At 40.5% G+C, this 22396-nt stretch overlaps 1 protein-coding gene across 1 annotated transcript; it reads left to right on the top strand.

The window, feature by feature from the left end:
• Window positions 1-3021: 3021 nt before the first annotated feature.
• On the top strand, window positions 3022-18566 carry ppp1r14c (protein phosphatase 1, regulatory (inhibitor) subunit 14C). The gene is made up of 4 exons (XM_053644117.1): window positions 3022-3295; window positions 15389-15472; window positions 15627-15659; window positions 16944-18566. Exons 1-4 carry the CDS (start codon window positions 3062-3064, stop codon window positions 17016-17018), a joined length of 426 nt encoding a protein of 141 aa, XP_053500092.1. The 5' UTR covers window positions 3022-3061; the 3' UTR covers window positions 17019-18566.
• The last annotated feature ends 3830 nt before the right edge of the window (window positions 18567-22396 follow it).

The raw sequence follows: 22396 nt of genomic DNA, 5'->3' as shown, positions 1-22396 counted from the left end.
TTCCTCTCTGTTTAACATGCTATTCACCTCCCCGAAACACTACATTAAACAAATCATTATAACAAGCAGCAATTGTAGTCGACCCCTCAGACTGGAAACACACATCATATAATTATCATAAGAACTGGCTCAAAGTTTGACTAAGTGGAAAGTTCTGGAAGCATTACCCAAAGCATAGACCCAAAGTTCACCTAAAAGACCCGATTCAAAGAGTTGATTTGTTCACGAAAGGCACATCACTACATGCTAACTGATATTAGTTATGAGCACATTTGCCTCGCATCTCCGAGTTTAAGGGTTCGAATCCCACCTCTTCCCTGTGTGTGCAGAGTTTGCATGTTCTCCCTGTGCTTCAGGGGTTTCTTCCGGGTACGCCGGTTTCCTCCTCCAGTACAAAGACATGCATTGTAGGCGGATTGGCGTTTCCAAATTGTCTGTAGTGTGTGAATGTTTGTGTACAACCGTGCCCTACGATTTGTTGGCACCCTGCCCAGGGTGTCCCCCACCTTATGCCCCGAGTTCCCTGCAATAGGCTCCAGGCTCCCCATGCGACCCTGTGTAGGATAAGCGGTATGGAAAATGAATGGATGGATAAAGTTATATTTTAACAGGTGAATTGCTGGGACTCAGATGGGCTTCTGAAATACCTATCAGGTCTACCTGTTACGAATCCTAAGATAATTTACTAGCTATCATTTCTTAAAGTACAAACATTGAGCCCTTGTCATAGTCGCTCAGATCCTTACGTTTGACCATTTTTCCTGCTTCCAGCACATCAACTTCGAGAACTTACAGTTCACTTCCTGCGTAATATATCCCACCCCTTGCCAGGTGACACTGTAACAAGATAATCAATGTTATTCACGTTACCCATCAGTGGTTTTAATGTTATGTGTATAATATGCTTTCTCAGTGGCGATCAGTACGTATACGTCCTCAAAACATCAGATATCCCAGTCTTTCGAATAGCATACACCAGTGATGGCTGGTGATGATATTAGACAGGACGCTACAATCTAATATCAACCAATCGCTTGACAATGAAACTATTAGGGTATTTGGTGCAGAGAATTATATTGTGAGGTCGCATCGATGGCGCCTTCTCATTGATATTTTACAGACACATCAGTGAAACTGTCTGAAGAAAATAAACGCCAGACCAAATGCGGATTAAATCCTGGGTGCGCGTCACTCTGTGTAATCACCTGACATGATTGTCACTGATATTCTCCATGAATCAACAGTCTGGGCTAGAAAGAAATCAGCCCCAGCATCAGCGATTTTCGGTTCCACAGAAATCATAGAAAATAACAGCACACAATCTGCCAAAAATGAAATCCTACACTGAGATCTTTTTATCTTTGAAAGAGCGGGGCACTTAGCACAGCTAGTCCATTTATACCAGCCACCTCTGGTGTACACTGTGTGTGTGTGTGTGTGAGAGAGAGAGAGAGCAAGTAATAGTGTTATAGGCTTATATAACTTAATGAATCTCCCACTAATGAGATGGCACAGACTCAAAACAAAGATTGGGTTCTGTTTTTCTACCTCAAGGAGTGAGAGCGTGTGTGTGTGTGTGTGTGTGTGCAGTTTTTTTGGTGTTTTTTTTTAAAGCCATGCTGAGTGTAGATCGATATGGTCAGCTGGGTGATAAGAGCACTGAATGAAGGTTAGGCAGAGACACAGAGAACATCCTCTAAACAATATCGCACCTCCCGGTTCCCTCAGCACTAATGCTTCTATCTCTCCTGCACTCATCACTTAGTCGCTATGCTTCAGTGTGTGCGTGTAATGATGATGTGCGATATTAGGTGTATTGTCTGCTAATTATAATGAATCAATACTGGCTTTGTTAATAGATTTCTAGCCAAAGAGTAAGTCTTTCACTGATTATCTGTTTAGCCAGATTCTGTTATTGACCCTTGAACTTAGAGCTGCTTGGACTGCTTGCACAAACTCCAGTCTAGATGCAATATGTTTTCTTTGTATAGTGCATGTAAGAGTCTTTCTTGAGTACAAGTATACCAGTACACAGGGGAGATTGTACACTGACGCAAGGACGGGACCTGGGCATAAATGGTGTTTGGTTGCACAAATCTTTAGAGTGTTCAGGTGGAAGAAGAATTTAACGAAGTGCAAAATGATCTCAAGCGTGACGCTGCAGTTAAGGCTGCATTGTGGCAACAAATAACCAATTATATGTCTTGTTCATGGGGCGCTCTACGTAGCTGTAAGTAATTGCATGCCAACCTAATCGTGAATTATTATTATTATTATTATTATTATTATTATTATTATTATTATTATTATTAGGGCATTACAGAAAGAAAAGAAAATGCAGTTTATTTTGTGGTCCATATGGTGAATATTCATATTCATGTTCTGTGGACAAAAGAAACTTAACATGGATTAAATTTCCTCATAAAAAGACAGGTGTATGCTGTATAATGTTCCTGCTGAAAAACACAATGGAAACCCTGATAGAATTTGTAATGGTTTTAATGGTTACAGTGGGATTGGTTTTAATGGAAACTGTAATGGTCGCTATGGGTCTCTACTGGTTACCTTCTATTGGATACCATTAAGGACCAGTAATGGTAAAGGTTTTAATGGTTAACAGCTGATGGTTTGTAATGGTATTTGTAATGGAAAATGTTAGACCCAATAGAAACCATCACAGAAATTTTCCACTACAAATACCATTGCAAACCATATATATATATATTCCACTTAAACGTTTAGCACAAAACACATTACAATTCTTACATTTTTCTGTGAGCTCTCCAAAAAAAAGGGGGGGGGAGGGGGATTACCACAAAGGGCAACGAGTGCATCCCTGTTAGAGCGCGTGCTTCATCAACAACAGCCACTGCAGCCAATAAGAGACGCGAGGAGCAAACCGCTGACCAATCATCATGGCTTACAACGTTAATTTGGCAGCGAAGCCCCGCCCACGGACTTTAAGAGCTCGCGCGGAGCTTTAAATAGCAGGTGTTTTGAGGCGCAGCTCGTTATATTTTTGCTGCTGCCGCCGCTGCTGTTTGATCGTGACCTCTGCGCCATGTCCGCCGCCAGCCCCGAGCCGTCCGCGCCGATCCCCACGTCCCCGGGCCGGGTATTCTTTCAGACGGCACCCGGGGTGGGCTGCGTGGGCAACGGCCCGGTGCCTCGGGACGACCCGGTGCAGAAGAAGCAGGGCAAAGTCACGGTGAAGTACGACCGGAAAGAGCTGCGGAAGAGACTTGTGCTGGAAGAGTGGATCATCGAGCAGCTGAGCGAGCTGTACGACTGCGAGGTGTGTGTGTGTGTGTGATAAAGATACAGCTGCATGCGCGTTTGCACAGATGCACATATGCATGCGCGTTTGCACAGATGCACATCTGCATGCACCTGTCTCTATAGGCGCATCAATTGTTAGGAGCTGTTATTTGACCTACATTTTTGTCTGGTCTCTTCTGCGGTGCTTTAACGCATCATCACCACACAACACAGTCCTCACTGCTGAATTAACTCTTACACTGTGCATTACAGTGTAGCTGTTCACTCCTCAAACACTAGAGACCTTACTGTCTATACCTTACTGTCTGTCATGAGAACGTCCATGCTGATTTAATGCTTGACTTAGCTCTTAATGTGGCACATATACGTTATTTTTAGACTGATTGTAGAACAAACTGGGAATTAGAAGATGCATTGGTCATTAACTGGATTTTTTTTTAATTGTTCGTACTTGTCCTGATGCAGTGTTTCCCAATCCTGCTCTGCTCGTATTAGTATTCTTTCTGCTCTAAGACTCAACTAATCAGCTCATTAATAAACCCTGCATGAGCTTTAAATGGGGCTGTAAACTGTAATACCCTGTTGTTCCACTGGGGAATCAGGATAAAGCCATATAAAATAATGGGATATGGTGAACTGTTAATATAAGTGAATTTCTATTGCTAGTAACACATCATTATAGCTGTTTGTTTGGTTTTTTTTTAGCTTTTCTAGCATGAATGCTTGCTAGCTAAAGACAGGACTGTGGAAAAAATAATGAATAGGCTTCTTACTTGGTAGTGCTTGGTCTGAAATGATTGCATATACATAAATCAAGTAAATGCACCATAATGTTTGTGTTATTGTACAAATCTTCTTGTACAGATCTGCTCGCTGTTGGTATTAATAGTTTTTCAGTGTCCTTCTGATGCCTGTATTTCATGCATCTGGCTCACAGATGCATCTGTGACACTGCTTTTGCTGTTAGCTGCTTACGTTTCAGTGCTTGGACCCCTAAGTGTTACACATTGCCTATTCTCTAGGTCATAGGTTCCCAACCCTGGTCCTGGATTACAATCTGTCCTGCACATTTGAGTGTTTTACTTGTTCTCAGCTACCTGATTGAACTAATTGGCTAATTTAACAGCCGTTCCTGAGGTTGAAGTGAGTGAGTAGGGAAAGCATCGTTTTCCAGGACCAGCGTTGGGAACCTGTGCTCTTAATGATCTTTATTTTGTTTTGTTTTTTTGACGATCTATGCTTGCGTTTCAGTGCTTGGACCCCTAAATATTAAACATGTACTTTTTAATTATTTTTTTAAAAAAAAATCATATTTACGTTTATATTCTTGGACCCCTTGTAACCTGTTATTCCGCTTGACAATAGAGCTGTAACTTTCAATTTCCAAAGCAAGTACCATTGCTATTTCTGCTAGATAATAGATGTGGGAATTTCCAAATCAGTTCATCCAGTGTCTAGTTTCATATTATATTGTCACATGGTTAATTTTTGAAGTTGTGCACATGCAAAAAAAAAACAGAAAAAAAAAACGGTGAGGTATAATTTTTTTGCCCCCTGAGGTCCCCTGCCGACTCCTAAGAGAATTGTCCCCACTTTGTGTGGTTTCCCATAAGATTTATAGCAGACAGCTTCTAGTTGCAAACAAAGGATTCTATATTTCCAACGGTTGATCCTTTTGAACAAATCGGATGGTGTGTAGTATTTTATTTTATTTCCCCCCCTCATCTGCTATTCTTTCTGCTTTTAAGACCAAGTGCTGTTTGGGAGAGACATGGGTCACTAATTAGACTCCAGTACTTTGCTATATCCTGCTCCTGTTTTATTCCCTAATTGGGCATTTCTTTTTTATCTTAATAGTGTTTCCCAATCACCCAGGGCTAATCTGCTCACTAATAAACCCTCGATGAGATTAACTGGGTGTGTTGGAGCAAGAAAATATGCAGTTCAGGAGATTAAAGGAGTTAAATTTTCGAAGCACTGTCTTAGACATGATGCTTTGGGACTATTATTAGCTTGCAGCTTGCTCTAAAGAAGCTTAAAACCGTGATGAATTTTTTTTCCCCCTCTGAATTAAACAGTCATTTGCTGTGTTTTTCCGCTGTTCATCAGGTCATTAACGTTATAGGAAATTAATATACACGGCAGCAATGCTACTGTGTGTCTACACAGTGATTTGGGAATTGGCAGTGAACAAAATCGCATACGAACTGAACCAGATGCTGATTTATTTCTCATACAAACATACAATTGTATTGCACACGTTCTCAATGCACTATTTTACCATCATCACAATTGTGATTGGTAAACAAAGTACATTCAGTGGATTTGGTTAATGGTTGGTCATACTCCAGTGGGATGGCTGGATGATGAATTAATGCCTTTGGGGTTTCCATCCATATTCAAATCCTCACCAGTTCCATTTCACCTGATTTTACCCAGTCCATGTTTCAAGAGTCGGTCAGTCAGCACTGCCAATGTTGCTGTTACCTTTTAGGCAATTTTGTCACTCGTTAAGTCAGGTTGAGTTCTGATGTTATAGCATTGCAGCTTTTGCATAAAATTGCCTCCACCTGCAATATTAGATGTTGAAATGTACTTTTCCATAGCCCATTGAGGCATGCGTCAGTGTTCGCTCAAGTGCTGTGCAGATCACTTGAGAGATACAGCAGGATGTGCTGCGTTCCCGAAGGGGGTTAAGGTCTAGCATGAGTGCGCAAACAAGAACAAACAAAGATTGTGGATTGAATGTTCATGGTAATGTTGGATGGTGCTGGCTACAAGAAGGACAGAAGGTTGGAAGTATGGCTAGCACAATATTAAGCCTAAATAAGGAATATTCACAAAGTTAGTCTTACCAGGGAGAGAACACAGAGTAAGAAAAGAACAGAAAAAAAGTCTGTTTTCAGTAAGTCTAGACATTCAGTAGTAACTGAGTGATGTGTGGGTGTGTGTGCGGTTCTCAGTACGATGGAGCTAGCATAGAGCGAGAAACTAGCACATAGTCGACAGACACTGTTGGAAAGGGCAAGGACTAAGTACCAACATCGAAACAGCGTAACGATGGCAAACACTCGCCAGCAAAAGCACAATCAATCAAGAAAGATAGCAAGTAAACAGGAAGCGAGTCAATTGGTTAATATGGGGCCTCCATTGTGCTGCTTGTGGCCAAAACTCCACCTCTTTGGCTGGGTCTCTGTGTTCCCATTGGTCAGATCAGTTCAAATAGGTAATTGACTGACCGCCTATATAAAGGAAAGGAAGTGGGGAGGGGGGTTTATACAGAAGCAAGCGGACTGACTTGTAACAGTTTCACACGTCGGGCAGAGCCGAGATGAAAGGCAGCAATAAACTGCGAGAAACCTGGTGAGCGTATGTTGTTGGTTAACGACGCCTGTAAATACAGCTGGTCACTTTCCGAGTGATCGTTCCACTGACTGCTCATGACTGCTGAAAATGTTGTGGGTGTAATGCAGTGAATAAGTGGCTTATATTAAACCCATTTGATCTGAAGAGTTTAACGGACACTTCCAACTGGAAACATGTTAATTATGTTTATACTGAAATATTTGTGATTAGTGATGCTGGTGTTAAATCTGTTGGTTGGTGCTCTAGTGTTATTCCCACGAGTCTCCATCTCTGAATTGGCTAGATCACTCTCCTGTCCACTAATGGTTGGTGTGTGGTGGGTGTTCTGGTGCACTATGGCTGCCGTCACATCATCCAGATGGATGCCACTCACTGGTGATGGTTGGGGAAAATAAGTAATGAAGGATGTGTCTGTTGTACTGTGTATATAGGCTCATAAACCCCCAACGATGTCCTGGTCGGACACGTCCACTTGTTTGTAGTCTCAGATGCACTCTCTGTGCCCCAGCTATTAAATTACTTTTCTTTTCGGTGCACAGTCCTATTTATTGAGGTGAAAGCTTGGAGAGAATCCCAGACCTTACAGCCTAATTTTAGAGGACTTACAAATCCTAGCTATACAACTTTTACTATTGTTTATTTGACAAGATCTCAGCATTGTCCAGTTTAGGTCAGCTTGTGCCTATTATAGCCTCAGACAGGAGTGGAGCCCAATGTGGTCTTTTGCTGTTCTAGCCTATCTACCTCAAGGTTTTTGATGTTTCGCAGTCTGAGATACATTTCCGCTCACCATGGTCGTACAGAGTGGTTATTTGAATTCCTGTCTGAACTTCAACCAGTCTGGTTTTTCCCACACACCATTTTCTGAAATACTCAGACCAGCCTGTGTGGCATCAACAACCATGGCACGGCCAGAATCCTGACGATCACGCTTCCCCACCGAAATTCTGTGAGCGTTTGACCGAAGCTCTTGACTCGTATCGGTGTTGTACTGCTGCCACATGATCGGCTGACTAGATAAATGCATGAATGAGTATTTGTACAGGTGTTCCTATTAAAGTGGCCGGGCATGGGAGCAATTGTGATGGAGGATTCTCAGACTGTCAGGTAGTGTAGTCCGAGCTGTCTCTTCAACGCCAGGGCCATCACCTCTGTCCACCAATGGGAAAGCAGAGCGACTGACCTGATGGGTGGAATGTAAATGAGCGAGAGGAAAAAACAAACAACGAAGATGCAAATATTACACACTAACAGTATATTACAGTAAGGAGGAACTGCAGTGAAGACTGATGAAACTGCTAATAAAATGTAACGTTTGTAAAGTTACAAATGTGTAGCATATTTTGGTTTGTGGTTTGCATGTGTGCTGGTATACTTGTTTACTATGTGTTGAATTAAATTATTTCTAGATTTCTGGGACAAACGTTGAGCTAAATTTCTTACAGGATAAGCTTCTCATGTAAGCTAAAAGCTGATACTGTGAAGAAATTTTCATCAAAGTTTGACATAAATTTCTCAAAGCGTCATCTTTTAGCCTTTAGCTTACATGAATAGCTGATGCTGCACAAAATGGCTCCGTACAAAAGTTGCTTATGTCTCTGTTTAGCTACATAACGATGTTAGCTTCTTAACTTCTTATCGGAACAGCTATATATTCCAGTAGCTAGATGAAGGATATTCTTTCGTTTGGTTTTGTCATTAGCAAACATTAGCAACATTTTTGTTCTCTAGCGTTGCTGAATACACCATTGCTACTAAATTAGCTTTGCACTAAAACATAGTTTTTTTTTTTAATTTTATTTATTTTTTTAATTTAAAATGGTTAGGTTGAACATTGAGTTTGAAATGCAAATTTCTATTAGATTGCATAATGACCTGAAACTAACTGCATATCTTTTATTGGCTAACTAACAAAATGGCTGACTTGTTATGCAATATTTGACACTAATATTTACTACTAATATTTAAGTATTATTTAAATTGAAATATTTGTAATGGGCTTAGCAAATCTGGTGCAAATTTGTTGGTCGGTGCTGTTTTTCTTGTTCCTGCGTGAGGTTCACATCACAAAGGGACATTGCTAGCACAGCTGCAATGGCATTTAATAGGACTTATTTATTTATTTAAAAAAAAAATTTTTTATTCGGCAATCGCAAACGTAGGGGATAACGCTCAGGTTTCGTGGTTAGCTCATAAAACAAATGCGCAAGCGTTATATGATCCAGTCGAGCTGAATTTCGGCAGAGTCTCTGCTCTGCTAGTTAGTGATCTACAAGATGACTGTTTGATGGCGGTATTAGCATGAAAGTTGAGACTTTGGAAGCTGATCTGTTTGAGCAGAGTGTACAGATGAACAGCTTAGAGAGATGGACAGATTAAAGGACGAAAGTGCTGCATAGATATTCCCAGATCTAGAAGGTAAATGTTTCGAGCCTTTTCTTGACCATTTTTGTAGTTTCTTGGGCATTAAAAACAAACTATTCAAGATTATATATGGACTGTATTTGGTTTGAAAGGACACGTTTTGGAGAATGTAAAGGTTGACTGGAACGAGCGTGTGTCCTAGGAGTGTGGACGATCGTCTGTGTGGCTGTAAGTCTTGTCATTGAGAAGGTCACTGTGTATTGAAGTAGCTGATGAGCAGCAGCTGATGGGGTTGAACATGATGATATTTCACATACGTGCACTCGCATACTACTGGCGGGCTTTCAGTAGCATGGGTCTGTCTGTAAACACACACACACACCCCACTTGCTGTGGATCGATTGCTCGTTTGAGGTTGAGCCTGGAGGCTCTGTCTGTCTGAAGTCATGAGGGAATACATTTCAGTGTGAACTCGTACAAAGGCTGTACTAGGGTTCTTCCTCTATGCGTCACGTATTTCACACATGCAGTGTGTTTGCATGAAAGCAAGTGGACAAAAATGTGTTTGCCTAGGATGTAACTGAAAATGTCAATCGAAATGAACGGAGTTCTATTCTATCGTGGTATTTTCTGTCTGTTTTTCTAAAGCTTCACAGAGCATCTGATCGAGATGAAGGTTATACATCAGGATTGGGAGATTTTTACTTTCATGCCCTCAAACGAGTAGGCAAACGAAGACCATGTTCATTAACATGAACATTCATTCATCCTTAGTAACAGCCTGGTCAGGATTGTGGTCTGATTTAGCATTGGCTGCTAGTTTGTTTACATTTTAGGGGAAATGGAACCAATTAAATTTGTTCGAAGATATTACTGGGAAGGTACAAACCCAAATAACTGAGTGGGATTAAAAACAAAACAAAAAAGAATAAAATAATTCTCTACTTATGAACTGGGGTGATATAGCTGAGGTTGAGGAACTGGCAGAAAAAAGAAAAGGAGGGGGGGGCACCCCATTCTCAGTTAGTGTTTAAATCCAAGTACGGATACAGATCTTTGGAGCACTACGTGGATACAGACAGTGGCGTTACCACTAGTATTCACATTATGTGAAGGTGAAACAAGGTCAACTAGAAAACGAGTCTGTATGATGTACCAACCCTCTTCATCTGTGAGTCTGTATCTTCCATGCACATTGGTATTCCGTGTTTGTGTTGCATGGTGGGGGAGATGTAGAGGTTGCTGTCGGCTCAGTGTCTATCTGGTTTCTTTACTCCTCATAAGCTCTCTCAGTAGGATTAAAGCCTGCTTGGTATTCCTTGGTAAACCTTCAATAAACTGACCCGTCTGCTCCACTTTGTGCCTGCAGACAAAACGCAGCTCGCCTGCACAATGAGGCAGCACAAAGAAATCAGGTAAACTCGGTCGAGTTGCCTGTGCAGGCTTCTGACAATAATCTGTTCTGCGATATCGTGCAGTATTTTGCAGTTTCTAGTTATCTAGCACCACACTGTAAGAAACAAAGCAGCTTGTTTACTGATTATATAGACTGTTGCTGAGAGCAAGACTTTTACTTCGTAGAGGTTCTTTAACAAATTGCTTCACGTAGCTAATCCTTCAGTGTCGGGTTATCGTGATGGATGTGCCTCGCTCTGTGATTGATTTTTAAGGGAGTGTAGCCTCACAGTTCTAGGGGCCTTGACTGGATCCTGAGGTCGAGTTACTCTCTGTACGGAGTTTCATATTCTCCCAGTGTCGACGTGGGTTTCCTCTGGGTTTCCTCCTGTTTCCTCCCACCTGTCAAAAACGTGCTTCTTGGTGGATTGGCTACTCCTAAATTGGTATAAATTATACATTGTTAAATAAAGTTGTTGAGGTAAAGCTTTAACTTTAGGTTTTCTGCTACTATTATAATATACTGTATATTTTAATTATTATATTTCTAATCTCATGAATTGTGAAAATTCCTCGAGCTGCTGTATCGTACGAGGAATTTGACAACGCCAAGGTTGTCCCTCGGGTGGTTCCATCATTGGACCGTTGTTTTGCTTAGTTGATCAGTTCTGATAGGTTTACCACATCAGCAAGAAGTGGTGCGATAAATTTGTCACCATCGATATTTAGACTGAGCATTTATTACCCTCATTGATGTATTGATGGTGGAGACGTGATGGATGTTGTTGGGTTTTTGTTTGTTTTTTGGTGGGGGGGGGTTGTAGGACTCACAATGCAAAGCGTGTGAGAGTGAAAGGTGTCCTGTTTTTCTGTTCATGCAGCTGTGTTGTGTTTGGACAGCTACGTTATATAAGTGTCGGCACCTGCGTATGTCATGTGTGGTTATTATTAGGGTAGAGAGGTGTGTAAACATCTGACCTTTTTAAAAGGCACACACATCTGACACTTGTCAGAGTGCATTAATAATGCTGACAGGAATTCATGTGTAGCTGAAGACTAAAGCCACACACACACACACACACACACGCAACTTTTTCTTTCTGTTGAAGTTAATACGACACAAATACAGTTTACTCCAGATTTTTTTTCCAGCCCTTGAACAATTTACAGCATGTGCACTGCAAGTACGATTACCACAGACTGGAATTTTAACAATTTTTCTTGCACGGAGAAAAGAACCGAAAACTTTCCCGACAAACTCTCTTAAGATGGACGTCTCTGAGCAGGAATTCTATCAGATGATTCAAATGCGTGAATAATGCCGGTACAAAACTCTAACAGTTGGACTCTCTCGATAAAGGATGACGTGAACATTAAAGTCTTGATAAAGTGTTTTCTACAGAGTTCCAACACTGAAGCAATACAGTAAAAAGATATTCTAGTTACTTGCACCTTCCATGAAGAGGGCTTTGACTGAAGGTGCATTGTGATGACTTCTCGTGGCTCGTCTTGGCCCAAATCTGCTGAGAACTGTGGTATGTTTGACAGACTGCAAGCTCCTCCGAATATTGTGGCGTTTCCTTGATTTTGCATTTAATTTCTGTGATCGTGGAATCCTGGAGGGAACGGTTGGTAAAACAGCCACAGGTTCTTGTCCCATCTCGAGACTAATTGTACAGATTCAGAGCTTTACTCTGCAAATTCCTTTGAAGTTGTGAACGTTTTTACAAAAATACATTTGGGGTAAATCTCTTTCCGTGCCTCAACATCTGCCTTTGGATTTGAATTTAGATTGGAGTAGTTATTTTTTTTTCCTAGTACAGGGTAATACAGGGAGGTAAACTACACGTATGGTAATCACATGCTTGAAAAATGCTGTATTCTTTATTAAAAAAAAAAATAGTAGAGGTAGTAAAAATGCATCAAAGATTGAGGAGAAATTGGATTTTTTTTATTTATTTATTTTTGGATAAATGCCCTGACAGTGCTTAAAAAATGTCTGGGGAAACTCTAAATTTCTTTCTATTTTTTTTTTTTTTCATTTTTTTTTATTTTTTAACTCAAGTCTGTGAGGGTTGATAAATGTGAGCTGGACACGCACATGGCCACAGAGGATGTTGAATTTGCATTGGTCACTTTTCAAAGCTATGCAGTTCCCTCTTTGCCACCCACTCATTCTCTCCACACACACACACACACACTCTCACTCTGACACTGCTCATCCCTCATCAGCTGTACCCTAACCATTCAGTAATGCAGCCACTAATTACTCCAACCCACTTCCTCATCTCCCTCTGCCTCCGTTTTTCTCTCGTGTCTGTTTTGTAAAGCAGAATTTTCAGTAAAACGACTCCTGCATCAAACCGGAGGATGGTTTAACGACAGATTTGTTTATTAGAGAGATATAAGGCAGCGTTTTTGTAATATACCATGGCAGCTTTCTTCAGGCTCTTCTGGCTCAGCTAAAACAATTTCCAAGAGTTCCGTCTCAGTAAATTCAATTTATCACGCGCACACACGCAGCTGTATCGTGTCTGTTTCTACTGTCGGAATTGTTACTATAAAAGATGTTTGTCTTTGTCTGCCTGAAATCCAGTTAGGAATCCTGTTTTACAGTGATGGGCATGTGCTGCTTTTTTTTGTGGGGGGGGGTCAGAAAAGGCAGGATTCAGCTGCGTATCCACAACCTATAATTCCAATGACTCAGAGTCAAGTGCAACAGTGTTCAAAGGGAATTCATCCAGTTATACAAATTTTATCTTAATTTATTCATTGCAAGGTAAATAAAACTACAGAATGTATTTTAGAAAATTATCCAATTGGGGAATTGATGAACTTTGGAGCCCACTGTCTGTCAAACCAAAGTACAGAGGCTTCACTAAGGCCCAAAGGCACAGAGGCCACGTCTCCTTCACTGTGGTATAGAGGCCATACCTTCACTGAGGCCCAAAATTATGAAGGCCATGCCTCCTTCACTGAGGCTCAAAGGTACAGAATACAGGTAATTTACTGAGGACCAAAGGTATAAAGCAATAGTCACCAACTACCACCCTCTTCCTCAAGCGCTACTTTCAAACCCTCCTTCAAAGGTACAAATGCCATGTCTTCACTGGGGTCCAGACACAGAGGTCACACCTCCTTCATTGGGGCAGAGGGGCCACACCTTCACTGACATCCTAAGGAATTTTGGCCACTCTTCCTACACTAGGATCAAAAGGCACAGAGGCCATACCTCCTTTAATAGGGCTAATTAGCACTAAGTGTGTGAACATGGAATGGGGAAATCAAAAGAAAATAGAAAGGAAATGTACTGGATAACATTTCTGAATAATAGTACAGTAGTTGTCACCAGGCATGGGGAGTAATGGAATACATGTACTAATCAGGACTCAAAAACCTGGTAACTATAATCTGTTAGCTACGTCAAAGTAATCACCAAAGTAATCAGATTACCAGTACTTTTTGTAAAAAAATGGGAATACTATCAGGATGAGTCTTTCATTTAAAACCAAAGAAATGAATCTTTTGACATAACCCAATATAGACAGCTGATTGATTATAGTTCTGGTTCTCTCTTGCCAGTCGTGGCTCACGTGAGCAGCCACCTGGTGCAGGCGCAAATAAATCTTGCACAAAGTTAATTTGATCGAAATTAACATGTTCTCTGAAAGGCTTTTGTTAGTGACCATACATTCTCTTTTTCCCCGGACACGTCCTCTTCTTCGGATCTTAAAGCATTTCGGACCTTAAAAAGGGATTTCTGAATTTGAGAATGTCTGGGATTCAGCTTTATTTTCATTATGATGTGCTTATGGTCTAATACTGCATCATGTGTGCGCATATTTACATTGCTTTAACACCCCTCTGTAATTCCCACCTTCTCGCACACCAATTGGTCGATTATAAAAGGCTTGCAGCAACTATTGGCCAAATTCCTGCCTCTCAACCGTTAGCCTACTCAGCGAACGCATGAAGGTGAAGCGCTATTGGGTACGGCGTCAAACAGTTTCTTGACTATAGCAACAAATGACCGCTGTCCTGACTTGAAACGATGGCCGTATAAGGTCATTTTTAATTTCATGTTATCGCATTACTTCATATTACATGGCCATTCAAATGTGTAAATGATGGCAGAAGGTTCACTCGTGGCATCTAAGGTTTTACTTTATTCCATGGACATTCAAAAGAATGTAGGAAAAACATAAAACATGGGCAGAGTGAAACCAATGTCATTGATCTACATTTTATGTGATTCTAATAGTGTGTCTTTTTCAGTGTATTAAAGTCTGCATTCATTATAACTGTTACACTCATTCACAGTAACACTGTTTATGGTGGCAGGTGTGCTTGGTTGGTGGTGGTTTAGATTAGTGAAGTTGTTGCAGTTTGTTATGGTAGTTGTTGTAATGTAGGGGTATTTACTGTGGGATACTGTGCATTTTCTCTTCCCATCTGTCTATCCCATGTCTCTCAGTATCACAGCCACTTGTCAGTCTTCTATTCTAGACAGATTGCTAAATGGAAACCAGGCCCCTTTTCCCCCCACACCTCACTTCAGATGTATATTTATAGCCTTCATCTCACCATGTGATTGTGTGGGTTTGTTTTTTTTTCCTTGGTCATTGATATGATTAATATGAGTAGATTAGTTTTAGCCCCATGTGACCTGGACACCTTCAGACATCATGGGATGTATTTAAGGGTTCAAGACATTTCATGATGACACACTTCTGCAAATTCTCACCATACTGCAACATACTGACAGTCATCAGCTCCAGACGAGAGGAACGCAACGACGGACTAACAGTACACATGCAATTCTGTGTGTCAGTGTTATTCCACAATTGGGGTGCCATTCTAGTCGTGTTTTTTTTTTTTTTAAACTCCTTGAGCCTAGAATAGATGAGTCATGGAAAATGTTTTCAAGAATGAGATGTTTGATGGGAAATCTTGGGGGAAATGTGTTCCTGTGTCTCTTTTTCAGGAAGAGGAGATGCCTGAGGTTGAGATAGACATTGATGATCTTCTGGAGGTGAACAGTGAAGACGAGAGAGCTGTAAAATTACAGGCAAGTGCTTGTATTCTGAGAGGAGAAAGACCATTTGGCTCGGTTTGAGCAGTAAATTCAAGCTTTATTTCTAGGAGCAGTTTGTAAGCATAGACTGAAATGGTCCTGATTTGTTTATGTAAAGATGCTGAGATCTTTCTTCTTCTCTCAGCAGGAATCCCTCACAGACTGCTATAAGCCAACAGATGTAAGTCTATCCCAAATTATTATTTTTTTAATGATCTCTGTGCACCATGCTCTTTTAAAAGAAAGGGTTCTTTGGTTGCTTATTGGTGTTTGGTGTTCTAAAATAGTTCTTCTAGGAACCTTTCTTCTGTGAAACCTTTTCCAGAAGTTCAAATTGAGGAACCATTTTGGGAACCATTGTATTTTCAAAGATAATTCAAACATATTTAAACATCTGCATTAAACCAGAGTTAATGTTGTGGTGTTTGTGGCACAGTTGAATTCTCTAATCTGATCGGTCAGAAGGTGTTGACTTTTTTTTTTTTTTTAGTTTTCTGTAACAGCCACTCTGACGATACCAGCTGACCTGGGAAAGACGCGCTTTCCAGTTTCTCAGTGACTCAAACTACAACTTCATTACGTATTTTATGGTTCCCTTCAGAGTGGTAAAGGCTACAACAGCGACTTCACACCACCCTGTTGTATATTATTTTCCTAGAACAGCACTTCCCCCTGCGTTTTATTGCTTGTCTAGTACGGTATCTGGTACCATGGCCTTCTGCCCCAATACACCCATTCTGGGATAATCTAATCGAGCCTACTGACCGCAAAACCCACATTTTGTCTAATGGATCTGTCAAAATACAATATGCACTGAATCATGACCTCCATACAGATGTGTGGATACTACTACAGTACAGTAGAGTGCAATCGAGGACTGAGATATTCCATTTTTGGAAGTATGTGTACATCATGGGCATCTAGGCATGCTTCTGATTATCTACCACTCTGCAAAACTAATCTGGCTGGTTAAACCCCCCCCCCCCCCCACCCCTCCATCACCTAATGTCTAGCCACTTTTTAAAGCATGTGTGATTTTTATCAAGTCATAATAAAACACGTTTCCTGGAAGTCATGTCAAACATGTATTTGTGTATACTGCTTTTATTAATTATTCAGCTGTATTAGTAAGTTAAGGCTTAAAGGTGTACAAGGCAAGCTTTTGGAGATGGGACTACTTTTTTGGGCTTGTATGGAGACACGAATGTGTGGTTTCAGTTGGGTTTTGCGGAAAACGATGCTTCGACACAACAGTCCTCTGTTCCTGGGAGTGTAGACGGGAAAACCGACCACGCACACTGCAGCAAAGGACAACAGAGTGATAAGATCAAGGAACTAACGATGGCTTGAGGACACAACCTGTTGAATTCGTTCATTGTCCGGAGTTTCTCTTCAGATGAAATGATGACCTTTTTCGCCTCTGTGTCGCTCTTATACAATCTCTCTCTCTCTCTCTCTATTATAGGCTTTCGTGCAGGAGCTCCTCGGAAGGATAAGGGGAATGCGAAAACTCGGCGCTCCGCAGAAGAAAAGCCTTTAAGTGCTCATGAAACGGCAACGACAATCCAGCTACAATGACTGACTTCAAGTCTCGAAATCAATCATCCAGCCCACGCTCGGTTCACCCTTACCAGCTCCTCATAGTCTGGACTACAAATCCCAGACAGGACTCGAGTATTTTTGCGTCCAGAATTGATAGATCGTAGCGTTCACTTAGCACAGCCTGCCATGACCTCAAAGGTTTTTAAAAGCCTATAATGTTATTTACATGACAAAATGTTGGGGGTTTTTGTACAGTACAATCCAATTTCATTTGCTTTTTTGTTTTTATGTCTGATTTTATTGTAAGACATTAGTGTCTTTTTACAGTAGGTAAATTATGTCGCCGGCTTTAAAGGTCAGAGGTTTGGATTCATCGTTCTTGAGTGAGCTGTTTAGGTTGAGCAATTTGATTCGTCTTCCCGACATTCATTTGATAGTACAATGTTACTAGCATATCAGTATCTTTTTATTTATTTATTTTTTAAGGAATGTTATACCTTTTGAGTCTTGTAGCTAAAGAAATGTGACTGAAACAGTGTGTAAAGGGAATTTTGTAGCTCAGTTTAGATTTAAAAAGCAAAAAAAAAAAAACAAGAAAAGGCCTGTTTTATGGCTGACGTAGCTACTGTATAGTGGGTGCTATAGAACCGTTTCATTTAGATATTTTTAAGCGTTGTGTATAAATTAATTTTAGTCTACACGTTTTATTTCTCCTTCAGTTTTGTACATAGGTTGCCAAAGAATGCAAAATGGTGGACTTTGTATAAAGAGCCATGACTGTAAGTGAACTTGTGTAACATAATCGCTAGTCTTCACCTCACAAGCGTCGCACTCCTGCTGTCCTGCTGAGACGATATTGTTCGATAAACCCCGAAACGATGGTGCTGTTACTGTTCCAACCACCCCCCCTCCCCCCCCACCCACCACCTTCTTTTTTTTTTTCACAAAAGCAATGGCGGGATCGCTTGGGCTTCATGTATTCCGAGGAGATTTTTCTACTTGATCTTGTGTTCAAGCTCCTCTCGTTCACTTTCTCATCAACGGATGGGCGAGATATCTCGTCCTAATTTCATAGTTTCCCCGTCTCATTAAGGTAACTTGTTACGTGTTCATTGGTGGACGAGACTGAGCATCTCGGTGGATTGGACAGGTTCCTTTCTCTGGGCCTGTTTTTAATTATAAGGTGAATATTTATTTATTTAACGGTCTTCTATGTGTGCGTGTGTGTGTTTTAGATAATCAAGAATTCTTCAGGGTTTTTCAGGGCTTTGGCTTAGCTTATTATTCTTTTTAATGAATTCTGTAAACATTAGAAGAAAGGAGTCTATAGTTTTGCATGTGTTTCACTGGCATGAAGGGAACTTTTTAGTCCAACGCTTCTGTATAATATCATTTGGGGTTTTTTTTTATACTTTAATATTACTGTGTATTATGAAGCGCCGACATTTTTAAATATCTGATTTTAAGAATTAAAAAAAAAAATTTTTTTTTTGTTTTGCATTGTTTTAATTATAATAAAGTGAAATGGACGTGCTGATGGTTTGGATCTGAGCCCACAGACTGTCATTTGTTATGTTGCGTCTGGTTTATTTGGTGTGTACGTGCCATCCTGTTCAGAGTCACTGCAACTTGAAATGACTGTTTTTGTGGGGGGGGGGGGGTAAAAGAACCGAATTTATTCAAAAACATTGTGGCAGGTACAACAAAAATAATTGTGGGAGTGGTCAGGGTTAAAAACATGGTGTGGACTGGAAGGATTTTGCGATTGTGACGGCCGTTAAAATGGCCGATACTCTGATTGGTTCCTTGACTGTTGAACTAAGGCACTGCTTTAAGATGCACCCATAGTCCTGTGCACAATTCTATGCTGAGGTGCTTCTCTCTTCTTGGGTTGCTTTGACATGCAGTTCTTTTTAAATGAACCATGCTTAGTCCTGTTTAAAGTGGACCTGAACTGCAGCTAGCTGCAAAAGGCCTCTGCGCATTCGGTGTTCACAATGCAGTTCAAAATGGGACTCTCTGGTCTTTCTGGACAGTTTAGCACTGATGAGCTCTTGGACCACTTGCTGCTCACACCAGGACTCTCTTACCGTAGTGTGATTAGTTATGTACCACTGAACTGTTCAAAATGGTTGCTTTACATGACGAATCATTTGGTGAAATGCTGTGACTTGGATGAAACGCATAGCAGGCAAAACCAGTTTGAAGTGAAGTTGCAGAAGCATTGCTGATGAGCCATCAAAATAAACTTGTTTCATCCCTGCTGTAAAAAATAAATAGCAAACCACATATAACCATTAGAAAATCTAATGGGAATTGTATTGGTCTTAATAGAAACTGTAATGGTCCCTGGTAAGTTGTTGCTGTCTGTCTAGTGGATACCATTATGGACCAATAATTGTAATGGTTTGCTGATGGTTTGTAAGGGTATTTGTAGTGGAAACAGAAGTGATAGGTTTTTTGTTTTTTTTTTATGCAGAGATTCCATAGAGTTACTGCCTGTTTAGCTCATGTGATTGGTTGGGTTAAATTAAATATAGGCATACATTACATACTGTATACTAATAGTATTTTACATATAGTAACTATTTTTGTATTACTTCTGCCTAACAACTTCAGCTCTATAGTATAATTGCTAGTGCTACATTGGCTCTATTAGCTTATCTGTCGTGTTGCTGACCTTATTGTAGGACCACACAACCCTCTGGAAAGCCATTTGAGCCACTGTTTTTCTGTTAGGTGACAGAAAACTGGAGCTATGTACAGCAACTCTCAAGTTCTTTATCAAGCATAAAGCAAAATGTGAAGACCACTTTTATTTTCACAACAGACCACAAGACGAATCACAAACGAACCATACTCGGAACATCTCTGAAAAATAAGGGGTCTGCGGTCGTTTATTGTGTTCACATGTGCACAAAAATAATGTCAAGTCATGGATCTGAGACGAATATGGAGCACCGCAATGGACCAAGTGTGAAAACAGCCTTAAATTGGGCCTCCTCATTTCCTCTTCTTCCTTCGTGTCTTGGGTCCTCGCTCTCAGGACACTTGTCTTGTGCGAAATCAGGAAATGAGAAATAAGAGCGCTGTCCCTTTAAATTTTTTGACCCACTTATTCGGGCGCGCGCAGAGGCGCGTTCATGAGATGAAGCACTGTGTGACCGCAAGGTGAATGTTGAGAGCTAAAGACGGGCACGCGCAGAACTCTGCGCATGCGCGCTTCCAAAATGCAACAAAAAAAGCACATCAGCAAATTGTCCACTGAGCCGTCAATATAAACTGCCTCTGCATTTCGGTCTGGAAAAAAAGAGGCTTTTTAAATATTGTTTTGCATTTTAAAAAATGCTAACTGTACTATACAATATAAATATTTTTCAATAACGTTTTTTAATGTCAATTAAAACTTTTAAAAATCAATTGAAAATTAAAATGTTCCTACTTATCCCCCCCGCCCCCCTCCCAAATTTCCCTTTGTTGTCCTGTTTTCCATCCTCAGTTGCTTTCCTTCAGTATTTCATCCCCTACCCTCCCAGCCTCAGATCTGTCATGCAGATTTTTTTTTTCAGTGGACCTACCTGAGTACAGGGCGAAGTACAGTGGGATGTAGGGTCTCCATAAATCTGCACTCAGTCACTGATAAGCTGGACATGAATATGCATAATACTTTACAAAATAATATACACTAAGAAATCATTCTCAGTGACAGGGAGATATTACAAAGATAACGCACATCTGAGTGATCATTCGGTTCATTTCGCCTGGAATGAATCTGGACACATTTAGCAGCTTCTCCTGCTGGGATGGCATCTCTCTTAGGGGGAAACAGATGCATTGTGGGATGTTTGCAGCAAACAACACTCCAGTGATGCTGTGTTTTTGCCAAGAAACTGGAAGTGAACTGAGCACGAACAACACCGTCCTTTTCTTTCACATCCGCATTACATCTGCCTCATGTGCGCACACACAAATATATATTACACACACTTGCATACGTATAATCCTCAAATAAATAACCAATGAGATACCATATGTTTTTTTTTGTTTTTTGTTTTTTAAAAAAGCTCCAACAGCTAATATGGATTCTGACAAGACAAAACAAAACCATACATGTTTCTGCTTAGGTAACAAAACTGGACAAGGCCTTTGTGCTTGTGCAAATATGTGTGTGTATGTGTGTGTTTTGCTGTGGCCTGAGAGGGCGTAATCGACCCTAGCCAATGGCAGCGATTCTACAATCCAGAGCTGCATGTTTATTGGTGATTAATATTTAACACCCCATCATTAACCCATTTCTGTGGTGAAGCCCACAGGCACTCTGAGGAGAGGAACACATGGCATTGCACAAACACCATCGTGCAGTTGTCAAGTTTGGGTTTTATGACAGGGTTTGATACACACACACACACACCCACACAAAAACAAAATTTCATTTTGTCTGCACAACAACACAACACCAAAACCCAGACCGCAGTATTCAATGTAAGCCTCCAAATCCTACAAATGTGTGGCGGCCTGGGAACACCCTTCGTGTGCTGAAAGTTGGACGTTTTCTCTTCCAAACCTAGTTCTGAAAATAGACATCGCAATATGTTTGTATATCTCAAGCAGAATTAAAGAACACATGCTTTGGAAACTCATTAGCATGACGGTTTTTAAAATAAATTGTGCATCATGTAGACTGATCACAATGACAATAAGTGCAGTTAATGTTCCAGTTCCTGTAACACTGCTGTGAATCTCTTTTTACGCTATTCATGTTTATCTCAGGGCTAATAACACCGCAGCAACCAGCTTCATAACGCATGCTAGTTTTTTGTTTGTTTGTTTTTGTTTGTTTTTTTTTTTACAAAAAAAAAAACTGCTGCTTGTATAAATTTATTGGAAGACCAGATCTGCCAAAATTAACTTAAAAAAATGATAATTTATTTAATTAATTAGAAAAAAATATGTTTATTCGTTTGTTTATGTTTCATTTAGTTATTAATTTATTGCCATAATTATTAACGATTAATTATTATCCTGAAATCTGCAACAAACAAAAAAATGAATCTAACAAGAGAACTACAAAACGTCTCTCACACTGGAGCAGATTTTCCTTTATTTTTTTTTTCATTCTGTAAATCTGTGCTGAGGCTTCTGGCTGTACAAAAACTCCCTTTTCTCACAGACACACAGCTGCAAATCTGTTCCTGAGACTGGAGGGCGTGAAATTGCCCGCTGAGATGGGACATGCGACGCTAAAATGTGCACCGGCAGAAATTCTCATGCGTTTCCAAACAAGATAACGTGCTGTATTAAATCCCCTCACAGAGGCTGGGGTTTAATTATCGCTAATAAATGGCCGACATCACAACAACAACAACGGCAACGTTC

This window comes from Ictalurus furcatus, chromosome 15 (genome assembly GCF_023375685.1).
Source record: "Ictalurus furcatus strain D&B chromosome 15, Billie_1.0, whole genome shotgun sequence".
NCBI classification, from domain to species: domain Eukaryota; kingdom Metazoa; phylum Chordata; class Actinopteri; order Siluriformes; family Ictaluridae; genus Ictalurus; species Ictalurus furcatus.
The sequence above is the reverse complement of the archived record's forward strand: the minus strand, read 5'-3'. Positions and strand labels throughout refer to the sequence as shown.

What these genes read in the sequence shown, in the direction of transcription:
- ppp1r14c (XM_053644117.1), top strand. Translation starts at nt 3,062, where the DNA reads ATGTCCGCCGCCAGCCCCGAGCCGTCCGCGCCGATCCCCACGTCCCCG. An exon ending in GCGAGCTGTACGACTGCGAG is followed by an intron (nt 3,296 to 15,388) that starts GTGTGTGTGTGT and finishes TCTCTTTTTCAG; the next exon opens with GAAGAGGAGATGCCTGAGGT. An exon ending in ACTGCTATAAGCCAACAGAT is followed by an intron (nt 15,660 to 16,943) that starts GTAAGTCTATCC and finishes TCTCTATTATAG; the next exon opens with GCTTTCGTGCAGGAGCTCCT.